Genomic DNA, 23,115 nt, shown 5'->3' with positions numbered 1-23,115 from the left:
ACTCTGGCTCAGATCATGAACTCATTACCAATTTCAGACTTAATTGAAGAAAGTAGGGAAAACCCCTAGACCATTCAGGTATGACCTAAATCAAATCCCTTATGATTATACAGTAGAAGTGAGAAATAGATTTAAGGGTCTAGATCTGATAGAGTGCCTGATGAACTATGGACTGAGGTTCGTGACATTGTACAGGAGACAGGGATCAAGACCATCCCCATGGAAAAGAAATGCAAACAAGCAAAATGGCTGTCTGGGGAGGCCTTACAAATAGCTGCGAAAAGAAGAGAGGCGAAAAACAAAGGAGAAAAAGAAAGATATAAACATCTGAATGCAGAGTTCCAAAGAATAGCAAGGAGAGATAAGAAAGCTTTCTTCAGCGATGAATGCAAAGAAATAGAGGGAAAGAACAGAATGGGAAAGACTAGAGATCTCTTCAAGAAAATTAGAGATACCAAGGGAACATTTCATGCAAAGATGGGCCCGATAAAGGACAGAAATGGTCTGGACCTAACAGAAGCAGAAGATATTAAGAAGAGGTGGCAAGAATACATGGAAGAACTGTACAAAAAAGATCTTCATGACCCAGATAATCACGATGGTGTGATCACTCATCTAGAGCCAGACATCCTGGAATGTGAAGTCAAGTGGGCCTTAGGAAGCATCACTACGAACAAAGCTAGTGGAGGTGATGGAATTCCAGTTGAGCTATTTCAAATCCTGAAAGATGATGCTGTGAAAGTGCTGCACTCAATATGCCAGCAAATTTGGAAAACTCAGCAGTGGCCACAGGACTGGAAAAGGTCAGTTTTCATTCCAATCCCAAAGAAAGGCAATGCCAAGGAATGCTCAAACTACCGCACAATTGCACTCATCTCACGTGCTAGTAAAGTCATGCTCAAAATTCTCCAAGCCAGGCTTCAGCAATATGTGAATCGTGAACTTCCTGATGTTCAAGCTGGTTTTAGAAAAGGCAGAGGAACCAGAGATCAAATTGCCAACATATGCTGGATCATGGAAAAAGCAAGAGAGTTCCAGAAAAACATCTATTTCTGCTTTATTGACTATGCCAAAGCCTTTGACTGTGTGGATCACAATAAACTGGAAAATTCTTCAAGAGATGGGAATACCAGACCACGTGACCTGCCTCTTGAGAAATCTGTATGCAGGTCAGGAAGCAACAGTTAGAACTGGACATGGAACAACAGACTGGTTCCAAATAGGAAAAGGAGTACGTCAAGGCTGTATATTGTCACCCTGCTTATTTAACTTCTATGCAGAGTACATCATGAGAAACGCTGGACTGGAAGAAACACAAGCTGGAATCAAGACTGCCGGGAGAAATATCAATAACCTCAGATATGCAGATGACACCACCCTTATGGCAGAAAGTGAAGAGGAACTAAAAAGCCCCTTGAGGAAAGTGAAAGTGGAGAGTGAAAAAGTTGGCTTAAAGCTCAACATTCAGAAAACGAAGATCATGGCATCTGGTCCCATCACTTCAAGGGAAATAGATGGGGAAACAGTGGAAACAGTGTCAGACTTTATTTTGGGGGGCTTCAAAATCACTGCAGATGGTGACTGCAGCCATGAAATTAAGACGCTTACTCCTTGGAAGGAAAGTTATGACCAACCTAGATAGCATATTGAAAGGCAGAGACATTACTTTGCCAACTAAGGTCCGTCTAGTCAAGGCTATGGTTTTTCCTATGGTCATGTATGGATGTGAGAGTTGGACTGTGAAGAAGGCTGAGCACCGAAGAATTGATGCTTTTGAACTGTGGTGTTGGAGAAGACTCTTGAGAGTCCCTTGGACTGCAAGGAGATCCAACCAATCCATTCTGAAGGAGATCAGCCCTGGGATTTCTTTGGAAGGAATGATGCTAAAGCTGAAACTCCAGTACTTTGGCCACCTCCTGAGAAGAGTTGACTCATTGGAAAAGACTCTGATGCTGGGAGGGATTGGGGGCAGGAGGAGAAGGGGACAACCAAGGATGAGATGGCTGGATGGCATCACTGATTCGATGGATGTGAGTCTGAGTGAACTCTGGGAGTTGGTGATGGACAGGGAGGCCTGGTGTGCTGAGATTCATGGGGTCGCAAAGAGTCGGACACAACTGAGCGACTGAACTGAACTGAACTGATTGTTTAGCATCATGGGAGAAATGGTGATTCACTGATAGTTTATACACAGGAAAATAAGTTAGCCAGTTGCTGGGCTCCCTGTTCTCTCATGGTTCTATTTCTTCCTTTAGCACACCTCTCTTCATGCATCTGCTTGGTGGCTGTCTCATTTTTACCTTTCTGTTGTTGTTTAGTCACTAAATTGTGTCTGACTCTTTTGTGACCCCATGGACTGTTGTCCACCAGACTCCTCTGTCTATGGGATTTCCCAGGCAAGAATACTGGAGTGGGTTGCCATTTCCTTCTCCAGAGGATCTTTCCAATCCCTAGGTCAAACCTGTGTCTCCCATTGATAGGCGGGTTCTTTATCACCAAGCCACCAGGGAAGCCCCTCTCTATATTGGCCTAAATTTCATTTCCTAACCTGAGTATTTTGGGCTCCATGGTTGTTGTGACCATCTGTCTTGTACATTGCAGGATGTTTAGCAATATCCCTGGCCTCTACCCACTAGATGCCAGTAACACTCCCCAGTGTGACAACACAACATGTCTCCAAACATTGCCAAATATTTCCTGGGGACAAAAAAAAATCACCTCAGGTCAATAACCATTAGCTAGACACAGAACTTGGGACACATCAGTGTTTCTGTTCAAAAGCTATTCTAGAAATGTTTTTATCCATCTTCAGGATATAAGATACAACATGTCTTTTGCTGCTTCTGTTAGGTAAATATCTTAAGCTTGTGTGTCAGTCGCTAAGTTATGTCTGACTCTTTTGTAACCCTGTGAACTGGGTTCACAGGAAACCAGGAACCCACCAGGCTCCTCTGTCCATAGGATTTCCCAGGCAAAAATATTGGAGAGGGTTGCCATTTTGCTTCTTCAGGGGATATTCCCAATCTAGGGATTGAACCAGCGTCTACTGTATTGCAGGCAGATTCTTTAGCATTGAGCCACCAGGGACCACTAGATGTTCAAAAGAGTGGTTCCAGAGACTTTCCTGGTGGTCCAGTGGTTAAGACTCCATGGTTCCAGTGCTGGGGCACAGGTTTGATCCCTAGATGGAGAACTAAGATCCTGCATGGCACACAGCCAAAAGCAAAGAGAAACAAACAGAAACGATGGTTCTCGGTGATCATCTGGCCAAATCTGCTTGTGGTGAAAGGAGAACTGGGGCCCATTTTCTGAACTAATTCAGAAACAAAACACAAAAACTAAATCTCCACCCAGAACCGATAGAGTAATTAAGGCCAGTGTGTTTTTTGTGCCCCTGTTTTCCAGGGTAATGGCTTCAGTTTTCTTTTTGCCACAGCTGGGGTTTTCTAAGATTTGCAATACAAGAACAGTCTTGGTATTCTTGAATGGCTTCTTTTGATTCAATAATCATTGCCATGAAACTACTGTCCTAAAAATTAGGGTTCATGTAAGAATTAAAGAGTTTAAAATTTAAAAATAAAAAAATAAAAAATAAATAAAAATTAGGGTTCATAGGACCAAGAAAAATGGAAAGCATGTGAAAGGACTGACAATCTACCTGAGATTGTTTGAAAGACAAAATGAGGAAAATCTGCGGTTATTCCTGTTGACACCACAGCACAGCAGAAAATGACTGAGGTTGGTTGTGCAGATGATGATTGTGAAGAGGGAAGGGAATTAGATTTTAATTTTGCTCTCGCTTGGAAATTTCTTTTACAGTCGTAGTTATTATTCACTCTTAACTGATACAGGGCCAGGTTTAGGAAGATTGATGCCCTAAGAGGGTCCGCAAACCAGAGATGTTAAATCCTCGGACCTCCCTGGTGGTCCAGTGGTTAAGAATCTGTCTGCCAATGCAGGGATGGGTCTGATCCCCGGTTCAGGAAGATTCCATATGCAAAGGGGCAGCTAAGCTTGCGTGCCACAACTACTGAGCTGTGCGCTCTAGAGCCGGTTCTCTGCAACAATAGAAACCACTGCAATGAGAAGCAACTAGAGGGAAACTGCCACTCCCCAAAACTAGAGAATAAAAAAATCAAAGAAAGCAAAACAAAAAAGAGTGTTAAATCCTCTAGAATTATAGTGAAAAGGACAAAGGCAATTGATCACTCTCTAGTTCCACTTTATTTATTTATTTATTTTAGGTTAGAACATCTTCATGTTCTAATTCATTTTTTTTCCTGGCTGCACTATATGGCTTGTGGGATCTTAGTTCCCTAACCAGAGATCAAACCCACAGCACCTGCAGTGGAAACTCAGAGTCTTAACCACTGAACAGCCAGGAAATTTTCTAGTTCCAAATTTTGATTGAGAGAACTGATACGTAAAATGGATTAGGGGCAGAGTTTGTCACCATGGTGATGAGGCTGGTCTATTGTGGGGATTGAAGAAATGAGAAAAACTGGAGAAAAGGAAGATGTATGAGACATCAAGAAGTGTGTAGGGGTAAAAATGAAGCCCAAAGAGAAACGGCAAGCTTTCTGGATGGAAGAGATTAGAATCCTGGAGAACAGGGGATCCTGATGAGCAAATGACTGACGTCTTTTTTCTGCAGTTGGTGCCTGATCCATGGAGACTTCAATTCCCAGTCAGGCCCCTCAGCCACACAGTGCTGCCTGGGCCCCCTGCCTTTCACATAAACCCCCTCAGTTCCTCACGATGGCCAGTGAGGTGGGGCAGAGAAGAACCCATTCCACAGATGGGAATATGAGAGACAGAAGGAGGGAGCTCACTGAGCTCACAAAGCCCCTGGGAGGGGAGCCACACACTAGCGTCTGGTTCTCAGTCACTCACACCACATGGCTATCTGGCCTCAGCAGATGCTCAGAGAGCAGAGTTTGTGATAGGAAGGTCTCAGAATGACGACTGAGGACTGAATCAGTTTCTCTGGAAAAGGAGGAAGCTAGAGGGGGAAACACTAAAAAAGAGTGGTGCATGAAGGTTAAGTGAATTTTTTCTTTAGACTAATGGTAAATTATATATTTCTCCATTCTATTTAAAATATATTTTACAGAGTTTAGCTGAACTGGACTGCAGTGCATGCCTGGAGCAGTGGAGGCGTGACGCAAGAAATAGACAAGACCATTACAGAGAGGAGAGAACGGCCTTCTTTGTTTTGGAGTGGGCAGTTATCCCTAAATTCTTAGATGACAGAGAAAAAGCTCCTGGGCCTTTATCTTTACTGACCTGTGGACTTCAGGAACAGGGCAGAGTTGTCATTTCTGGAGAACAGAGGAGAATGCAATAAGTAGGGCTTGGCCTCATTGCACCTCTGGCTTGCAGATTACATTTAATGCAGAGCAGAGCTGAGCCTGTTCTTGGAAAGGATAAGCCCAAACGACTAAGCTGCTGGTTGTTGTGAGCATTCGTCCAGCAGGTGGAAGTTTCCAGAATTTAGGTGAAAATGGGCTAGGCAGACAATAAAATCAGGCACAGGAGAAGAAATTACTTTGTTTGTGCCACTTCGGTCTGTCTCTATAAACTCACCTTATAGTTTATAGAGAATTTCTTCATCTGATCTAGGCAACTGTTGGCTGGAATTTATAGCTGAATTCAACCACATGGACCCATTGAATGAGCCATTATTCAGTTTTCAGTGCAAGGAGGAAATAGGGGCCACCTCAAATTTTGATGAAATACTGAGGAAGTTAAATAATTCTTTGGACAAAGGTGTATAAAGGTTGGAGGGAGGCAGAGATAAATGAACCCTCCTAGTCCTCCACAAAATGTATGATTGTAGTTGTGTATAATTTATCACCTTGGATTTAGGGACAGAAATTGATTATATTTCAAAAGCAGCTAAGTAGAAGCTTATTTGAATTTGAGCAATAGATAAAGCCAAAGAGAAGAGAATAGAAGATTTAAATAGAAACATCCAAGAAAATAGCAGTTAGAGATGGGAAGAGGGACATCCCTTGTGGTCCAGTGGCAAGAACCTGTCTTTCAAAGCAAGGCACTTGGTTTCCCTCTGTGGTTCGAGAACTAAAATCGCACATGCCATGGGGCATCTAAGCCCACGTGCCACAGCTGGAGAGAAGCCCGTGCTCTGCAACTAGAGATGCCCGTATGCTGCACCTAAGATGGGACGCAGCCAAATAAACAAGTAAGTATTTAAAGAAAAGAGTGTGGGAAAGGTTAGGGCTCCCGTGTCATAGCCCTGTTGCATTGGGGCCTGACTTCATAGTCTGTAGATAATGCTTCAGGAATGTGGGTACTTTTCCCAGGTGTAACACTATTGACCGATATAGAGAACCATCAATGGATACCATTTCTTCTAATATTATGACCTTTTAGCCTTTCGCAAAAAGTTAGTTCAAGTAAATGTCATTGCTCTCATGCAGCTGGGGTGGCCCACTGGGTGCCATGTCTTGTAAAAACGTGCTATATATAACATTACTTGTTGGGAGAAGCTGAGGAAGGGTGGTGAGGGTTCTGCTAATTTTCTTCTGTCCTCGGAAATGAAGAGGACCATGGCTAGGCTTCATGCTGGAACACTGCCCTCCTGTGTGCATACATAAAAGGTCAAGGTAGACTTCAATGGGGAGGACTGGGACAGGCCTCCGCGGCTGGAGAGTCTTATGCTCGGCTCCCGTGGGGCATCCTCCAGAATTCTGGGCAAAGTCCTGGCAGATTCAGGGCCCTACAGACAACAGGGATGAGCATGCATCAGGGATGAAGCATGCTGGACCAGAATGTGGGCTCTGAGTCAGAGAAACCTGGGCTTGAATCTGAGCCCTGCCATTTCCTAGTTTGGTAATTTTAGTCAAATTATTTCTCTAAAGCCTCTGTTTCCTTCATCTTAAAATGGAGATAGGGACTTCCCTAGTATTCCAGTAGTTAAGACTCCATGGTTTTAACTGCAGGGGGTTGGGGTTCAATCCCTGGTCCAGGAACTAAGATCCCACATGACATGCAGTCAAATAAAAAAAAAAAAAGAAAGCAAACAAGCATTGGTCTAAGGCATATTATTTCAATAAGAGAATAACAATAACAACTAACATTAAGAAATGAAAGACTCCTTTTAAAAATAGGTAAAAATAGGTAAAAAATAGTACCTGTGGCTGATTCATGTTGATGTTTGACAGAAAACAAAAAAATTCTGTAAAGCAATTATCATTCAATTAAAAAATAAGTTAAAAAACTAAAAAATAAATGTGACTTCCATAGCCAAGGTCAAAAAAAAAAATAGAGATAATAGTATATCAATTCATGGGATTCCTATAAGGATTAGTAGGATTATCTGTGAACTTTACGTGCTTTTGTGAACACTCAATAAGTGGTAGCAATTAGGATTATTTTGTTTCTTAAGCTTGTAGTCAAGCTTCATCATATGACAGAAATAGAGCAGCATTCTTTAGACATGGCCTTCCGGGCAAAGTTGGGAGCCCCCAACGATAAGACCAAGAACTCCTTGGAGGAAGTTAGTCAGCGTCCCCTCCCCATTGTGATCCTGGACTCCCTTAACCTCCCAGCTCCAATACCCTACTTCATCCCAGACAACCTGCCAGACATAGTAACTGGTCTCGTGTTGTGACATAATGGGGACTTTTACTTAAAGAGTCTGAGTGGAACAGTTCCAAACCCTGTTATTTGCTTCTGAAGCATCTGGTTATGCAGTTTTCATGGCTTCGCTGCTTCTTCAGTATTCAGGACCTAAGAGAGCTTGCAGAAGGAGATGGCCACGGTGGAGAGGGGGTGGTCGGGACACAGCAAGCTCCCACGCCCCTTCCTGCGAGGCTGGGAGAAGTCAGGCTGGATTTACTGACACTTCAATTGCTTGGTCGGAAACTTTGCCAAAACCTCCTTGAAAATCATGGCAGGAAGTAAGCAACAGAGTCAGCCGGAGGAAAGGTTACAACCTGAAAGCAGGGGAGGGAATAGAGTCACTGGAGAGGGAGAAAGACCGCTGCTGCTGCTGCTAAATGGCTTCAGTCGTGTTCGACTCTGTGTGGCCCATAGACAGCAGCCCACCAGGCTCCCCTGTCCCTGGGATTCTCCAGGCAAGAACACTGGAGTGGGTTGCCATTTCCTTCTCCAGTGCAAGAAAGTGAAAATGAAAGTGAAGTCGTTCAGTCGTGTCTGACTCTTAGCGACCCCAAGGACTGCAGCCTACCAGGCTCCTCCATCCATGGGCTTTTCCAGGCAAGAGTACTGCAGTGGGGTGCCATTGCCTTCTCCGGGAGAAAGACTAGGGGGATGAGAAGGATAAAAGGATGAGGAGATAAAAGGCAGATGAGAGGAAAATAAAGTCCTGAAAATTGAAAAGAAAACTGAAGGGAGATGGAGCTTTCTGATGCTGATGAAACTTAAGAATTAGGAAATGATGATAGTTATAGAAAGCAGAGTAAGATGGTTAGAAAGCCTCACACAGGGAAATCAGCATTAGCAAGGGGCCTTTGAGGCATCATATGATCCATCTCCCTGTCTTTATGACTTTCTTCTAACTGAAGAAAAGAAGAAAGGGGGAAAAAGGGGGAAGAGAGAATCATTCGTCTCCCTTTTGGCAAAACTAGGGGATCGGACTGGGATGTATAAAGCCTTTTTCACAGTTTAACAATCTATGAATTTATAAGGCAATCTATGAATTTATAATTGATAACAATCTATGAATTGATATGATTCCTTATTTGTTTAAGGTACATCACTGTGGTCTGTGTAACTTCCGTGAAAGTCACTTTGTGGTAGATAGCATGAATGTGTTTGATCTTCCCATAATGTCAGTATCGTAATGCCCTTCAAAGTTTTAAGTAGCTTACACAGTATGATCGTTTCAAGACCAGCACCCAGGTATGTTCTGGAACTACTGCTTGAACTTTTGGGGAAGTAAGAATCTGGGCTAGAACCAGGTCCTAGAACGTTCTGGCCTTCCCTTGGGAGACTCCTCCTTCTGCTCATTGTTGAACTCTACAATATCCGTTTCTTTCGTATCTAGGTCTTCTATTAAATACAGCACATCAGGAGAGACTCGAGAACCAGCCGCAAAGGTGATTCCACTGGTCTCTGAGGATGTTTCTGGGTCCAGTAAAGGAAGTGGCTCAGGGTTCATGGGATCCAGACTCAGGCCTGCCAGGGAGGTGCGGCTGGAGTCCAGGAGCCTCCACTTTTGGGGGGACTTGTCCTTCTCACGAGGGTCCTCCTCAGAGGCAGACTTGAGGCTGTTTTCCTCAGCTTTGGCTGGAACAGTCTGGGAACGAGGGTCCCTAGGAGGCACCCCTTTCTTGAAGGAGAACGGGACTGACCCCACAGGGTCCCCCTGCTGCCCAGGCCTGCTGGGCTGAACCCCGGTGAAGTCGGAGCTCTGGATGGAGGCCGTGGAGTCGTGGTGGTCGTGCTCTGCCGCAGGCCCTGGTGCTTCGGTGGCTGTGACCAGTACCTCAGGGACCTGCGGCGTTTTGGTGGGGGAGCCCCTCACGCTGGACTGTGGACTCAGGCTGGTCTCTCGGATGGTGGACAGCTCTCCCAGGCTGGAGCGCAGCTTGGGGCTTCCCTTTGGAGACTGGGGGTGCTTCCCAGCGGCCGAGGCACGGTGAGGGCTTCTTGGAGGCACATCCAGCAGATCCCTGGTAGGGCTGAGGCCGCTCGGGGGGAAGAACATGGAGCTGTCGCTGGCCTGCCTCCCGTAGCTTCTCCTCCTGGGGCTTGAGGCGTGTTCGTGAGCGCTCAGGAACCTCTTGACTCTTCTAATCACCGAACGGCGATGACCGTGCTTCTCAAAATCCCACAGCCACTCGTCACCCGGCAGGTCGGACCCAGACAGCCTGAAACACATGAGGACAAAATGCAGGCAGAGCAGCTTCAGGGGCTTGACCTTGGGAGTCAAAGCAGAGTCTCAAAATTAAGGCCCGAGTGTGCTATTTTCACATGACAGATTTTGAAATGGAGGAGGGAGTGGGGTACTTTAATGTGAGATAATCTAGCAGAGGTTCTCAAACTTTTGGGTCACCTTTTACACTTTTAAAAGTGGCTGAGTACCCTGGAGGGATTGGTTTATGTGGTTATAGCTACTGCTATTTACAGTGTTGGAAATGATGCCTGAGGACTATAAAAAAGCACAAGAATGTACAAGCACACATTCCATGAACTCAGTGATGACATCATCACATAGCATGTGGCCTCTGGAAAATTCCATTGTATACCCACCAAAAAACAAGAGTGAAAAGGGCACATAACAGTTTACTGTTATTATGAAAATAGTTTTGACCTTAAGGACTTGGATCTCGGGGTCTCGGTTCTTGGGGGATTTCCAGAGGTCCCCGCCCAGATTTGGAAAATCACGGATCTAGAGACTTGGACATTAAAAAAAGAAAAAGATATAATCTGTGTTCTTTCTCTTTTGTTCAGCTCAGTTCAGTTCAGTCACTCAGTCGTGTCCAACTCTTTGCCACCCCATGAATTGCAGCATGCCAGGCCTCCCGGAGTTCACTCAAACTCACGTCCATCGAGTCAGTGATGCCATCCAGCCATCTCATCCTCTGTCGTCCCCTTCTCCTCCTGCCCCCAATCCCTCCCAGCATCAGAGTCTTTTCCAATGAGTCAACTCTTCGCATGAGGTGGCCAAAGCACTGGAGCTTCAGCTTTAGCGTCATTCCTTCCAAAGAACACCCAGGACTGATCTCTTTTGTTACAGGTGAACTGAAGCCATGTTTTCCCAGGGTACATATAACCCCCCAAAACAAAGGATCCTAGCTAAATTCAAGACAATCCAAACAACAGCCAACATTTACTGACCACGCACCTCCCATGTACTAATTCAAACAATTATCACAGTAACCGTGTGTGTTTGTGCCGTTATTATTCACGTTCTGCAAGTGAGGAAACTGAGGCCCTAGAGATTCATTAAGACTATATACAGTTAGTGAGGGCTAAACACAGAATATCTGATTCCAAAACCTTTGTTTGTTCTCCTAATAATCCATTTGTGTATACTTTATAAAAGTTGCTGGAAGTTAATGTATGATTAGACAGAGGAAGTATGTTCAGGGAATGTTTGAAATTAGACATTAAGCTTTCATTCTTAACAGAAGTTGAGTGCTAATTCTGTATGCATCACAGATATTTTAACCCATAGCTGATGGCTGGATGGCATCACTAACTCGATGGACATGAGTTTGAGTGAACTCCGGGAGTTGGTGTTGGACAGGGAGGCCTGGCATGTGATTCATGGGGTCGCAAAGAGTCAGACATGACTGAGCAACTGAACCGAACGGAACTGAACTGGCTGTAAATACAGTATGAAGCTAACTAGAGCCTTACTTGCCAAGTCGCTGCCCCTGCTGCCCTCCAGCGCTAAAAACAAAGACAAAATGCTAGCACAAGAACTGCCAAACAAAACGCACTCTGCCCCTCATATACACTCCTTTCTGTTTCCACAAACTGAACCTCTTGCGTCTTGTTTTCCATCAGAAAATTCAATTATGGAGTTTGAAATAAAGTTAAGGAAAAAGACATTTGCAACATGACAGCAACAAATAATTGTTAAAATGGTCCCCTCTCAAACATGTGTCCCCTTAAAAAAATTGTAAGTACTATAAGCGCCAAAGCCTTTGTTCTTAATCCCTTCTATATGAAGTCTGCTACGTAAGTGTCAAATGTTGAGGTAGAGCCCAGGGACAAAATAATATGTACAATATATTCTTTGCACAGAGGTCTTTGATATCACTCCTTGCCCATGCTTTGTGTTTCTGTACTTGTGGAAGGAGGACTTCCCTGGAGGTGGTATGGACTTGCAATGTGGTTGGGCTCCACTGGTGATTAAGTCTGATTGATTTGCTATTTTGAAGAATACTCTGTTGAATTTTTAACCTTGAGACATAAAATAAGTAATCCTGGGCTTCCCTGGAGGAACTAGTGATAAAGAATAGCCTGCCAATGCAGAATGCAGGAGGCACAAGAAATGCAGGATGGGTCTGTAAGATGCCCTGGAAGAAGAAATGGCATTCCACTCCAGTATTCTGGCCTGGAGAATTCCATGGATAGAGGAGGCTGGAGGGCTAGAGTCCATGGGCTCGCAAAGAGTCAGACATGACGGAGCGAGTAAACGACTGATCACACACACGTATGTGCAAATAACCTTACCATTTTTAACCTTCTCCTTCAAGGCTGAAATAAATGGATGATTGAGATAACAGTAAGGGATACTGTTTAGTAAGGTAGGCTCCTGCCTTGGATCACGTGGTGATTTGTCTCACATCTCCGTGAACGTGCAGTCTTAAGGAAGCTCCAAAAGAACTACTTAAAGACTTGCTCTTATACAGATGCTCCTGCTGACTCTGGGAGCAATAGTGACCTGGCCATCCCATTCCAGCGTTCACACTGACGTCTGCAGTGACAAGATGCTAAAACTGGGTGCCTTTTATGAGACAGAGAGGAAAAAATTGGAACAGCATAATATTGGTGTAACCTGAAAGGGCAAAGTGAGCGGCCAAAGAAAACGTCATTCCTCCATGTTAATAAATAAAAGATGGATGATTGAGATGATTAACTGGCTAAATGTGGTGGGATGGCATCCAATTACCACCTTGTACTGTTATTCTAAAGCCCTGGCAGTGCCCTTGGCTACCAGATAGCCTTCTGGCCCAGCCTCCAGCCTGCACAGCTCAGATTCTGTTACATCAACTTGAGAAACACCAGGTTCATGCTTCGGCAGCCTTAGTGACACTACTTGGTGCATTTCACTGGGTCAGATCTCCAGTCATGCTCTAGGAACCCATTTAGTTATGGAGGACATGGGAGCAGTGGGTCCCTAAGACTGCCACGCTGGACATGCCCTGGGAACCGAGGCGCACCTGACAACGTCTCTTTACAAGACAGACCTCTGTCCTCCGTGTGGGATCTTGACTTTTTATTTGGGATTTGTTTTCCTTAAAGTGAAAATGTTAGTCACACTGTCGTATCCCAGTGTTTGCCACCCCATGGACTGTAGCCCACCAGGCTCCTCTGTCTGTGGGATTTCCCAGGCAAGAATACTGGAGTGGGTTGCCATTCCCTTCTCCAGGGCATCTTCCTGAGCAAAGGGTTGAACTCAGGCCTCCTGCATTGCTGGCAGATTCTCTACCATCTGAGCCGCCAAGGAAGCTTATCTTCTTTAACTTCATTTTTTCCCTTAACTATTTCCAAGCCACACAACCTTGTAAGAATGATAAAATCTTCTAGGAAAAAATGTTAGTATTATTATTACTTCAAAACTTCGTGAACCCTATAGAAAACCTTTTAAACTATGCACTGATGTGGTGGATGTATACACTCAACTGAGGCAAAGGATTAAGGCCTTGGGTCATACACTGGAGAAAAACAAATCAGTTGCAAAGAGTAAACGCCAGAAAGGTCAGTGTTCTTGCTGCTGTTCTACTGATTAACCCACTGACATTGGGCAGGATTACCCATGAGGTCCTATTGCACCTTCCTGCCTCTGAGACTGTGGAATGGACACATGAGATTTGTCCACATACCTAATTGAATGCATTGAGCATCTACCACAAACACATTTGTTGCCTTAAACTCTATATAACATAATTTAAAAGGAGGAAGAAGACATGTTTATAAATAGCTAAACTTGGGACAAATTACATTAAAAAAGCATTTATTTGGTTATGTTGGGTCTTAGTTGCATCACTTGGCTTCTTTGCTGTGGCACACAGGCTCAGTATGGCACACAGGCTTAGTTTCCCCAATCCATGTGGGATTTTAGTTCCCCAACCAGGGATCGAACCTGCATCCCCTGCATTGCAAGGCAGATTTTAAACCACTGTACTCCCAAGGAAGTTCCTAGAGTAAGTTGTTGAGTTTGTCTTTAACACTGCATTGGAATCAGATGAAGGGAAATCAGAGAAGGGAAAGAATATTCCAGGTGGAAAAAGTGACTTGAGCAAATGAGACAGCAGGGAAATTTAGGTGTTTGTGAATAGGAAATACTTGGATTTGTGTCAACACAGAATAGTGTCAGGCATAAAACTGGTAGCCCTGGACTTTATTATAAAGAGTCATATATACCAAGTAGAAGGATTAGGACTTTACCCCAGGGGCAGTGGGCAGCTGTGGGTTGTCTCTGGAGTGGAGGGCCTATCTAGAGCCGTGTCATTTGGTGGTCGCTCCCCAGTAGGAAAAGCTACATGGAGAACAACACTGTTGGGTGTTCTCATCCAAAAATGCTTTGGATAAGAAACCTCAGGTGGAAACTTCCCATACCATTAGTCAGAAAGACCTCTTAGTGGGTCTTTGGAAGACCACTTGGTGGTCTGTGATCTGGGGCCAGTTTTACAAACCACATGCTGGAGTGATGAAGGAAGCCTTCCTGTTCTCCATGTTATCAAAGAGCCAAAGTGAAACTCCCCTGCACAATGGGCTTAATGACCTCTCTTCCAAATGTTTTTGTGATGGAAGATTTCATCGCCAACCCCCAAGGCCCATCTCCTTTCTCTGACAGTCATGGTTCCCAATATGACAACAAAAACTGTGGTTTGCGAACAAAATGGTTTAACGATTAAAATATGCAGAATAGGGACTTGCCTGTGGTAAAGGCTCTGCTTCCAGTGCAGGGGCCTGGCTTCAGTCCCTGGTCAGGGAGCTAGATCCCACAGCTAACAGTCTGCATGCTGCAACTAAAACCCAGGGCAGCCAATTACATAAAAACAAACGCAGAATAGAATATATTGAAGATTCTTTATTCCCAAGCACCTTTTAAGACCTTTTAGACTTTCTTCTCCTCCTCATTTGATTTTTTAAATGTACCTTTAGTACAGGATAAGTACAGTCCTGAGGCCCAAATATAACACCACTTAAAATGCCCCCAAACAATTATAGCGGAAACGTTATGTCATAGAATGGAAGCACCCTCATTATATTGCTATATATTAGAGAAGGTCAGCTGAAAATCTGTCTTATGTTCTGGAATTCACTCGGACTGAGATAGGCAGGTAATTAGAGACCGGAGGACATTCATAGAAAGTGCCATGAAGCCATTAGTGTCCAGAGGATGGAATTTGAGAATCACCTCTGTGGTGAGGTGGGTAATTTATTTCATGAGCTGGCAGAGCCAGGATGACTGCTGCCCAGGCTGATGCTAATTAGCTGTGTGACCTTTGGAGAGTCACTTAACCTCCCTGTGGCTTAGCATCATGCTTGAGAAACTAAGTATGATGTATGAGAAACTAACCATGACAACAATACTCAACTTGTTTTACAAGGGTGTTTGGAAGTTCAAAAGGAATAATATATGTGGAAAAGCTTTGAAGAGTAGACGATAGAGAAGGGACTCTGTCAATGACTGGCAAACTTTCAGAGATGATTTCTAAAGTACCACTGACTACATATGGTTGGAAGAAATAATAGCGTCTGTCTGAAGGTCACTCCCTTCTCTCCTTTAAGAGTGTCCTTTAAAATGTTACTACACCTCCAAGCTGCCACCTAACAATTAACATGTTGGAAGGGATGACTACTGTAGTCATTTAACGATGAGATGAGGATGTTGAGTAGATGGAGGGCAAATGAAAGGCTAGGAGGAACTGGGTTTTTTGAGAGAAAGTTGATAAACCCAATCAGATGGTGGGACTGCCCTCACTTGCCTCCCAATATTGTTTTGGGTGCCATTCGCAGACATTGTCAAATCCCGCAAAAAATAAACCATTTATGGCACAATATAAATTATCAGTGTAGAAAAAGTGAGAATGAGAAAGGTTGTGACAGGTATTGGGCTATTTTTGAAAGGGAGGAGGAATATACATGGGGGAGAGAGAAGAGGTTATATTAAGCTCAGCAGGCTAGTTGGTTCTGGAAGGAGGGAAAGCACGCGTTATTTCTACAAACCATATCTACACATCAGAATTGGGATGCATTCTTAATTTAATCTCAAAGGTTAAAAAGAAACAGTTTTTAAAATACCTATTGAGGACTTCCCTGGTTAAGAATGGTTAAGAATCTGCCTGCCAAAGCAGAGGAGGTAGGTTCAGTCCTTGCTCCAGGAAGATCCACAGGCTGCAGAACACCTAAAGCCCGTGCTCCACAACTACTGAAGCCCATGCTCTAGAGCCCCGTGCTCCACCACAACAAGAGAAGCCACTGCAGTGAGAAGCCTGCTCACTGCAATGAAGAGTAGCCTCCACTTGCTGCAACTAGAGAAAGCCTGCATGGCAACGAAGACCTTGTGCAGCCAAAAAGAAAAAGAAAAAAAAATTAAATAAATCAAAAATAAAGTGATAAAGGTTTAAAGAATATCTTTTGGATACCTACAAAACCACCAACTCCACAGTCTCCCTGGCCAGTAACTAATATCTGAGGGTTCTGATATAATTAAGGCCTCTTGAAAAGGTGCTTGGGTTGCTCAGGGGTACAGGAGAATGCTTGTCACTTCCTGTTGCTACATATGGTTGGAAGAAATAATACAGTCTGTCTGAAGGTCACTCCCTTCTCTCCTTTAAGAGTGTCCTTTAAAATGTTACTACACCTCCAAGCTGCCATCTAACAATTAACATGTTGGAAGGGATGACTGCTGTAGTCATTTAATGATGAGATGAGGATGTTGAGTAATTAAAGAAGAGTCTGGGCACAGGATTGCAGAAGATGGCAGCTGACATCCAGACTTCTTGGGGCGTGTCTAACATGGAAAGACTAAAACAGCCCCCAAGACTTGAAAGATTTAACGTAGTTTTTCAAAGCAAGCCTTTTGCAAAACAAACCCCTTCTCTTTAGTGTGATCAGATAAATACAGAACTTCAAACAATAAAACAAGATGATGGTTCTCTTTCTTTGTGGCCACTTTTGAAGTGGTATTTTGACAATTTAAATTAAAATAATAAGAGGTCATTTTAAAAGAGCTGAAATGAGAAATCTAGGAAAATAATATTTAATACAATGGGCTCTACGTATCATGTCAGATTTATTGTTTCGAAATTGTGAGTGTCCTCAAAGTCAAGCAGCTGCCTTGGAGGGAGCCAGGAATTTGCCTGAAAATCTATCAAGGTAGAGACACGTATGCAGGAGTGTTTATTCATGGGCAAAGCAAAGGTACTCTTCAAACCTATTAGAGGTGCACATTGTTATTTTTAACCTTCTGCACTGCAGAATCACTGTCAAAGCTAACCAGGGATTTATCAAATGAGTAAAAACGCTCATGCTAAGTTGATAGAGGCAGGCTGACAGGTTGTAGTCACCCCGCAACCTGCCTGCCTGCTCCTTCCCTGATGAGAGAGAGATTTAAGCAGTGAAGCATCATGGGAGGCTGCTGAGCCCAGAGAGCTGGCCATCCTCCAGAGGCCTTTCTGTTGCCTCTCTGCTAGTTTGGACCAAGGATTATGGCAAATCTGGTTAAATAACAGGTATATCCAGTCTCACGTTATCACTTTGGTTCTGCTGACCCAGTCTACACTGGCTGTTGCGAAAAGAAATTGTGGCCCAAAGTTACAGTCCCCACCTTTCAATACTGTTGTATCCTATGAGTTTTGTTAGAAAAGGACATGAAGCTGCCTGTACCTCTCATACCACTCAGACAGTGAAAACTAAGCATCAGCGGTGACCCTGTGTCGGTATATGAAAAAATCCCTGAGCAAGTTCTACAATTACAAACTTAATGCACATTCACGTCCTTGGGAATTTCCATCTCTCCTTCTTTTTTTGTACGTTAAGTGAAAATCAATGTTCCAAGAATACATTTTTGTTGAAGTTAGTGATTCAGATTTTGAGATACTTTTGGTTGTTTATGACACACGCATGCAATAGTATATATGTATATATATGTATATATATATATCAGACTATATATTTTCTTGTTAAGCTAAAATGTTTGAATATAGTTGGCTAAGAAGGAATTACTGAATAAAACATCCATCTAGAAGTATATTTAACCACATTTTGACACAGTCTGCTTGCCTGAAAACATATTTTGAAAATTTGAACTAATATTACCAACAATACTTCCAAATGTACTGTACTATCTTAAATGCTTTGTGCACATTAAATACATATATGTATAACTTCAAAAAGTAATTGTATTATTTCTACATATTTTTAGAACTTTTGGAATGATTTCCAGGTATGTGGTTGTAGTTTAACAGAACTGAATAAATCTTAAAGTCCTCAGTTCCTACCCAGAAGAAACTCTAATGGAAATTTGAATACCTGTCTTCTTCCCAGGTGGAAAGAAGCCCTCTTCCTTAGGGCTTCCCAGATGATGCTAGGGGTAAAAAACCCACCTGCCAATGCAGGGGATATAAGAGACTGGGGTTAGACAACGTATTAAAAAGCAGAGACATCACTTTGCTGACAAAGGTCCATATAGTCAAGACGGTGGTTTTTCCAATAGTTGTCTACTGGATGTGAGATTTGGACCGTAAAGAAGGCTGAGCACCAAAGAACTGATGCTTTCGAACTGTGGTGCTGGAGAAGACTCTTGAGAGTCCCTTGGACACCAAGGATATCAAACCAGTCAATCCTAGAGGAAATCACCTCTGACTATTCATTGGAAGGACTGATGCTGAAGCTGAAGTTCCAATACTTTGGCCACCTGATGCGAAGAGCTGACTCATTGGAAAAGACCCTGATGCTGGGAAAGACTGAGGGCAGGAGAAGGGGACAACAGAGAATGAGATGGTTGAATGGCATCACCAACTCCATGGACATGAGGTTGAGCAAGCTCCAGGAGATAGTGAAGGACAGGGAAGCCTGGAGTGCTGCAATCCATGGGGTCGCAAAGAGTTGGACATGACTTAGAGACTGAACAACAACCTCTTTGTTAAGTGGATACTTAGTTGACTTCACAGACCTATTCCTTGAGAACACTACCAATGTGAGGAAGTTTTGACATACTTGAATCATGGCAGAAAGCCCAATACAGCGGTGATTTTTGAACAGGAGTTCAGTCAGCAGGTTTAAGGTTGCCAGACTGAGAGCTGCTCTTAGATTAGCAGCACACTGTGAGCACAGCCCCTCGTGGATGCCCCTCACAACACACTTGAGTGATTCGCTTCGTAAGCAGCGCAACCTCTCTTCTCCAGAATTTCAAGTCCTTTAGCTGTTATTGATGAATATTTTGTTAGGGTTTTTCCAGTGCCTTAAAGGGGTCTTTGCTGCTTTACTCTTGGCTGCTTTGATTTCCAACACAGGATTAAAGGGAGTTATGAGACTCAGGTCTTTAATATCCATGTATCCCATTCCTCAGAGCCTTAAAAGTATGTGCTAACAGATAAATCCAAGTATCTAAAAAATAATAAGAATTTTGGAGTGAACTCATGATGGTGAAATGTGAAGACAAGCATTCTCCCTCAAGCTAGCTGTGGTGGCCTGGGCCTGAATCTTATTTTTCGTTTGCTTAAAAGAGAAATTTATTTTCAGCAAAGTTGACTTGAGTTTGAATATTTTAGGTTTGATTTGGTTCAGTTCAGTTCAGTTCAGTCGCTCAATTGTGTCCAGCTCTTTGCAACTCCATGAACCGTAGCATGTCAGTCCTCCTTGTCCATCACCAACTCCTGGAGTTTACCTGAATTCATGTCCATTGAGTCGGTGATGCCATTCAACCATCTCATCCTCTGTCATCCCCTTCTCCTCCTGCCCTCAATCTTTCCCAGCATCAGGGTCTTTTCCAGTGAGTCAGCTCTTAGCATCAGGTGGCCAAAGTTTTGGAGTTTCAGCTTCAACATCAGTCCTTCCAGCGAATACTGAGGACTAACCTCCTTTAGGATGGAGTGGTTGGATCTCCTTGCAGTCCAAGGGACTCTCAAGAGTCTTCTCCAACACCACAGTTCAAAAGCATCAATTCTTTGATGCTCAGCTTTCTTTATAGTCCAACTCTCACATCCATACATGACTACTGGAAAACCATAGTCTTGACTAGATGGACCTTTGTTGATTTGGTTAGGTGAGGTTTATCAAGAGCTAAGTGTCTGTGATTGCCTGAAGAAGATCTAATAATGTTTTCATTTAAGGGTTTGGGTATGTTTTCTTGATGTGCATCTTATGGACAACTCTTCTTTTGGTTGCTTGTGGGTGCCTTATTAATCTTGGTTACTAGTGTTTCCATGGTTAAGCTAATGAAACGATGCTTCAATCGAAATAGCAGATCAGAAAGCATTCTATATTATGACAAAGAACAAAGAGCTTCAATTGAAATCATCTTAGGTATGGTAATGGGAATGGAGTTCAAATAGGAAAGATTCTTTTTCATTGTTTAGTTATTTCATAGAATGGTTTACTAAGTGGAGATGAGAGGCTGTGCAATAAATAATGTGGTTTATTAAATGCTCAAACAAATATATCTGTGAAAGCTTTTCTATTCTGGGTGCTAAGCACAAGGATTGGGAGATGGAACTTCAGCATTGCTTTAGTGTTAGAAATTATAAAATGCTGTTTTAAAACAGAAGCCTTTAACACATCTTTAAAAATGTTCAAATCAGATTCAACAGAGAAGGATAAGCTTTGTCAGTTACATCTTTCTTTGAATAAAGATGTGGTGAGAAAATACCTTTCATCCAAGGTAAGGAGCAGCAGCTGTGCTTTACTGGAGCAGCCGTGAAGAGATACCCCACGTCCAAGGTAAGACAACCCAAGTAAGATGGTAGGTGTTGCAAGAGGGCATCAGAGGGCAGACACACTGAAACCATACTCACAGAAAACTAGTCAATCTAATCACACTAGGACCGCAGCCTTGTCTAACTCAATGAAACTAAGCCATGCCCACGGGGCAACCCAAGATGGGTGGGTCATGGTGGAGAAGTCTGACAGAATGTGGTCCACTGGAGAAGGGAATGGCAAACCGCTTCAATATTCTTGCCTTGAGAACCCCATGAACAGTATGAAAAGGCAAAATGATAGGATACTGAAAGAGGAACATCCCAGGTCATTAGGTGCCCAACACGCTACTGGAGATCAGTGGAGAAATAACTCCAGAAATAAAGAAGGGATGGAGGCAAAGCAAAAACAATACCCAGCTGTGGATGCGACAGGTGATAGAAGCAAGGTCCGATGCTGTAAAGAGCAATATTGCATAGGAACCTGGAATGTCAGGTCCATGAATCAAAGCAAATTGGAAGTGGTCAAACAAGAGATGGCAAGAGTGAACGTCAACATTCTAGGAATCAGCGAACTAAAATGGACTGGAATGGGTGAATTTAACTCAGATGACCATTATGTCTACTACTGCAGGCAGGAATCCCTCAGAAGAAATGGAGTCGCCATCATGGTCAACAAAAGAGTCCGAAATGCAGTACTTGGATGCGATCTCAAAAATGACAGAATGATCTCTGTTCGTTTCCAAGGCAAACCATTCAATATCACAGTAATCCAAGTCTATGCCCCAACCAGTAATGCTGAAGAAGCTGAAGTTGAATGGTTCTGTGAAGACCTACAAGACCTTTCAGAACTAACACCCAAAAAAGATGTCCTTTTCCTTATAGGGGACTGGAATGCAAAAGTAGGAAGTCAAGAAACACCTGGAGTAACAGGCAAACTTGGTCTTCAAATGTGGAATGAAGCAGGGCAGAGACTAATAGAGTTTTGCCAAGAAAATGCACTGGTCATAGCAAACGCCCTCTTCCAACAACACAAGAGAAGACTCTACACATGGACATCACCAGGTGGTCAACAGTGAAATCAGATTGATTATATTCTTTGCAGCCAAAGATGGAGAAGCTCTACACAGTCAACAAAAACAAGACCAGGAGCTGACTCTGGCTCAGATCATGAACTCCTAATTACCAAATTCAGACTTAAATTGAAGAAAGTAGGGAAAACTGATAGACCATTCAGATATGACCTAAATCAAATCCCTTATGATTAAACAGTGGAAGTGAGAAATCGATTTAAGGGCCTAGATCTGATAGATAGAGTGCCTGATGAACTATGGACTGAGGTTTGTGACATTGTACAGGAGACAGGGATCAACACCATCCTCATGGAAAAGAAATGCAAACAAGCAAAATGGCTGTCTGGGGAGGCCTTACAAATAGCTGTGAAAAGAAGAGAGGCGAAAAACAAAGGAGAAAAAGAAAGATATAAGCATCTGAATGCAGAGTTCCAAAGAATAGCAAGAAGAGATAAGAAAGCTTTCTTCAGCGATCAATGCAAAGAAATAGAGGGAAAGAACAGAATGGGAAAGACTAGAGATCTCTTCAAGAAAATTAGAGATACCAAGGGAACATTTCATGCAAAGATGGGCTCGATAAAGGACAGATATGGTACGGACCTGACAGAAGCAGAAGATATTAAGAAGAGATGGCAAGAATACACAGAAGAACTGTACAAAAAAGATCTTCATGACCCTGATAATCATGATGGTATGATCACTCATCTAGAGCCAGACATCCTGGAATGTGAAGTCAAGTGGGCCTTAGCAAGCATCACGATGAACAAAGCTAGTGGAGGTGATGGAATTCCAGTTGAGCTATTTCAAATCCTGAAAGATGATGCTGTGAAAGTGCTGCACTCAATATGCCAGCAAATTTGGAAAACTCAGCAGTGGCCACAGGACTGGAAAAGTTCAGTTTTCATGCCAATCTCAAAGAAAGGCAATGCCAAAAAATGTTCAAACTATCCCACAATTGCACTCATCTCACATGCTAGTAAAGTCATGCTCAAAATTCTCCAAGCCAGGCTTCAGCAATATGTGAGCTGTGAACTTTGTGATGTTCAAGCTGGTTTTAGAAAAGTTAGACGAACCAGAGATCAAATTGCCAACATCTGCTGGGTCATGGAAAAAGCAAGAGAGTTCCAGAAAAACATCTATTTCTGCTTTATTGACTACACCAAAGCCTTTGACTGTGTGGATCACAATCAACTGTGTAAAATTCTTCAAGAGATGGGAATACAGACCACCTGACCTGCCTCTTGAGAAACCTCTATGCAGGTCAGGAAGGAACAGTTAGAACTGGACATGGAACAACAGACTGGTTCCAAATAGGAAAAGGAGTAAGTCAAGGCTGTATATTGTCACCCTGCTTATTTAACTTCTATGCAGAGTACATCATGAGAAACGCTGGACTGGAAGAAACACAAGCTGGAATCAAGATTGCCGGGAGAAATATCAATAACCTCAGA

General features: G+C 43.2%; 1 protein-coding gene across 7 annotated transcripts in view; it reads right to left on the bottom strand.

The window, feature by feature from the left end:
* Positions 1-4,205: 4,205 nt before the first annotated feature.
* The window catches only part of BEST3 (bestrophin 3), a 58,348-nt gene continuing 39,438 nt past the window's right edge, over positions 4,206-23,115 (bottom strand). For all 7 annotated transcript variants that reach the window (XM_004006467.6, XM_012174573.5, XM_012174578.5 and 4 more), the window contains one exon: positions 4,206-9,857. In XM_004006467.6, the coding sequence (XP_004006516.6) occupies positions 8,936-9,857 (922 nt within the window). In that variant the 3' untranslated portion in view covers positions 4,206-8,935. The remainder of the gene's footprint in view (positions 9,858-23,115) is intronic.

The sequence above is a fragment of the Ovis aries genome, chromosome 3 (genome assembly GCF_016772045.2).
Source record: "Ovis aries strain OAR_USU_Benz2616 breed Rambouillet chromosome 3, ARS-UI_Ramb_v3.0, whole genome shotgun sequence".
Lineage (NCBI taxonomy): Eukaryota > Metazoa > Chordata > Mammalia > Artiodactyla > Bovidae > Ovis > Ovis aries.
This window is presented reverse-complemented; position numbering and strand designations above follow the sequence as displayed.